The sequence below is a fragment of the Branchiostoma floridae genome, chromosome 14 (genome assembly GCF_000003815.2).
Source record: "Branchiostoma floridae strain S238N-H82 chromosome 14, Bfl_VNyyK, whole genome shotgun sequence".
NCBI lineage: Eukaryota > Metazoa > Chordata > Leptocardii > Amphioxiformes > Branchiostomatidae > Branchiostoma > Branchiostoma floridae.
In genome coordinates this window covers 1,010,089-1,013,465 of record NC_049992.1, presented here as the reverse complement: position 1 = coordinate 1,013,465, position 3,377 = coordinate 1,010,089, and the positions used below count along the sequence as shown (strand labels likewise).

Below are 3,377 nucleotides of genomic sequence, written 5' to 3'. Positions count from 1 at the left end.
CTTCTGGATAAGTGTGTTGCGTTCTTCTACCTGCAGAGCTTCGACGCTTGAGGCTAATGCATGGAGCCCCCTCATAAGCTTTACAAGGATGAATATCGTCTAATAGATGTTTCTCACAATACGTGACACCAAATGAACTTGGCTCCTATCCATGTGCCCAAATCCAGCAGACACGCTCCTGCCATGGGCAATAGGTGTGTTGTTGAGCAAGGGACCGAGCCACAAGATAGTGGCAACCCGTTGCGCACATGAAACGCCCCGTCAGCGCTGGACTGTACGTTCGGTCCTCCCTTCAGCTGAGTTAACCCTCCTCAGACAGATAAAATCCCTCGCCCCGCTTGCTGGTCGACTCTGCCTAGCTTATCTTAAGGCGCACTCTCACTGCACTTGCATCAAGCTTGCGTCACTGCGAGGTTCGAAAGATACTCAACGAATTTCTTACTTTTTGTGTCGTCTTCTAAATCATGCTTTTACGCAATGCGCCATACCGAAATTATGAAAGATCGAAGAAAATAATAAAGCATTGACGCAGTGAAAAAAACCCGCACTGACGCAAGCTTGACACAAATGGAGTCAGAGTGCACCTTTATGGTACTGGTCGGCTTCGCCGTACTTCGGGTGACTTCGCCGAACTTCGGGTGGCTTTACTCGAACTCGCCGACGTTCGGCACCCGTTCGGGTGGTCCCGAGTACATGTAATTCATTTTGCGTCACACTCGGAACACCAACCCGGGTAGTTCAGCACGGGCGATTCGACAATTCCTTGGCCTATTGCCTATGCTGGTACGTGACTTCCTCCAGGGCTGGCGATCACCCAGTAGCGAAACGTCGGTGACTGGAGCGCATTTCCTGTAGTACGTTCAGTCGAGTTGGCCTCAAAAATGGCGAATGTCTTGCTGCTCGCAGTCTTCCTGTTGTCCGGTAGTTTAAACCCTGCCCGAGCCCAGGACAGCAGTACAATCGTCCCAACCACCAACACCGAGGCCCTCGAGAGGCAGCTCGCCGAGACCAGGGAGGAAACGGGCCGCCTGAAAAATGAAGTGGACCGTCTGTCGTCGCTGGTGGAGACTCTACTGTCCAGGGTAAGCACGGTTAAATCACCTTAAACTAGACATGACGTTCTATATATCAAAAGTAAGTAAGTGAATGAGACTAAATACCGAGCAGCCCTCATTACCTTTGCCAAGAAGGCCATTTTCTGTGTATGATTATTGCTGTTCCTTTGGTCCTCAGAAGCAAAAGGGAGAAGAGGCCGCTCATACCTTACTTGAATCAGAGACTGGATTAAGTGATAGAGACCTACCTATAGTTTGTGTGTGGGAGGTTATTTTTCCGGACAGCATAATTGAAAATTTTGAATGCGTCTGTATAATGTTTGCTATGCGGGTAGATATTGACAATAAGAAGGATAAGTTCGATTATGGTTTTAACTGTTTCCATGATGTTCAAGCAGAACGCCCGTCTTCATATCGTACGTTGCGTTTATGTTATGGTTGATAGTTTGATGGTGCTTTTATTTGAATTTTGGCCCCGTAAAATTGTTAAAATTGTTTGAACCCCATGCAAGACTATTTCTTCCATCTGGGTCTGTCCTGCGCCACAGTCTTGGCTGATCGCCAGGAAACCCATATGGAAGCCAGGTCGTCTGACTCTGTTTTGGTTGTCTTCTAAACAAAGAAAGATATGCGTGACACCAACTGAACTTGTTTTGGGTTCTAGCCAATTTAGCTCTCAGATCGGATTCAGATGACTGTACAGCGTCTTCTTGTGTCAGGGTCAACTGTAACTAAGGACATGAGTAGATTTTTCAAATACCAGCCTACAGATTATTTACAGATTACAACAATCTTTTCCAACAGTGTTAAGGTCACCTACAAATCAGAACGAACAGACGTACATTACAGTCTTGCGTGGGCGGTTGTCTGTGTGTCTGCTTATGGGGCACCTGTCTGACGTTTAAGGCTTGCCCTCTTTCGGTCAAACGGGTATGATAAAAGGAAGACGTAAATCAGCCCAACACATGATCTCGCCTGACCACGACAACTCACAAAATTCCAGCAGAACGCCCGTCTTCATATCGCACGTTATGTCTATGCTATGGTTTATATAGTGGTGCTTTTATTCTCATTTTGGACGGGCCTAAAATTGTTACCAATTTGAGCCCCTTGCAAGACTGTTTCTTCCATTTGGGTCTGTCCTGCGCCATAGTCTGGGCTGATCGCCAGGAAACCCATATGGACGTCAGGTCGTCTGACTCTGTTTTGGTTGTCTTCTACACAAAGATATGCCTGACACCAAATGAACTTGGCTTCTAGCCGAGTTAGTTCTCAGGTCGGATTCTGATGACTGTAAAGTCACAGGGTCTGTGTGTGTTAAAGGGTCAACTGTAACCAAGAACTTGAGTAGATTTTTCAAATACCAGCCAACAGATTATTTACTTGACTTGACATTACAACAATCTTTTCCAGCAGTGTCAGGGTGACATGTGAACACTCACTCGTGTGGGTGGTTGTCTGTGTGTCTGCTTTTGGGGCTCTTGCCTGACATTTAAGGCTTGCCTTCTTTCTGTAATATTGGAAATCTTTGTCAAACGGGTTTGGTAAAAAGAAGACATAAATTAGCCAAACCCATGAACTCGTCTGACCACGACAACTGACAAAATTTGCGCAACGCAGCTGGCGCTGAAATCCCTGATTTGACATCATTTGCAAATTTCACCCATATCACAAACTTAAGATTTTTCATAAACATAATTATCTCTCTCCCTTTCTCTCTGTCCATATATATATATAGACAGAATATATACAAATATATACATATATATTGTATATATATATCATGTTGCGTAATATGTATAGCGTTACATAAGGATCTGGCCCAATCATGTATTATAGACGTCATCTAAATAGATGGAAAACTTACGTTGATGGCATTGCTGCCCCTACGGCCGATGAGGCTATGGGGCCGGTGAGGTGAGGTGAAATAGATAAATAAATCTGATACTATCAACTTACCAGGTGGACAAATCTAACATCTAAATTCGGCATTTAACCGATTTAGGGTAAGGAAAATCTATCACCATTTCATGTTAAGATGACAGGAACACAATCGTTGCCCTAACTTTATACCTGCCACCTTTATCACAGCGCTGCTGTGCGGAGCCGACCACTGACACCCCGGCTCCTCCTGCAGGTGAGTTGGAGGGTCCTGATACTGCACGTGCACGTGTTCTGTCTTTAAGACAGTGATGCAGTGATAACGTCCCCACCAGGGTGCACGTGCACGTGTTCTGTCTTTAATACAGGGATGCAGTGATAATGTCCCCACCAGGGTGCACGTGCACGTGTTCTGTCTTTAATACAGGGATGCAGTGATAA

At 45.5% G+C, this 3,377-nt stretch overlaps 1 protein-coding gene across 1 annotated transcript in view; it reads left to right on the top strand.

Annotated features, from left to right (window-relative positions):
* The first annotated feature begins 672 nt into the window (after positions 1–672).
* Positions 673–3,377, top strand: part of LOC118430807 (microfibril-associated glycoprotein 4-like) — a 12,805-nt gene continuing 10,100 nt past the window's right edge. The window contains exons 1-2 of the mRNA XM_035841831.1: positions 673–1,082; positions 3,147–3,192. Coding sequence (XP_035697724.1) covers positions 882–1,082; positions 3,147–3,192 — 247 coding nt within the window. The 5' untranslated portion in view covers positions 673–881. The remainder of the gene's footprint in view (positions 1,083–3,146; positions 3,193–3,377) is intronic.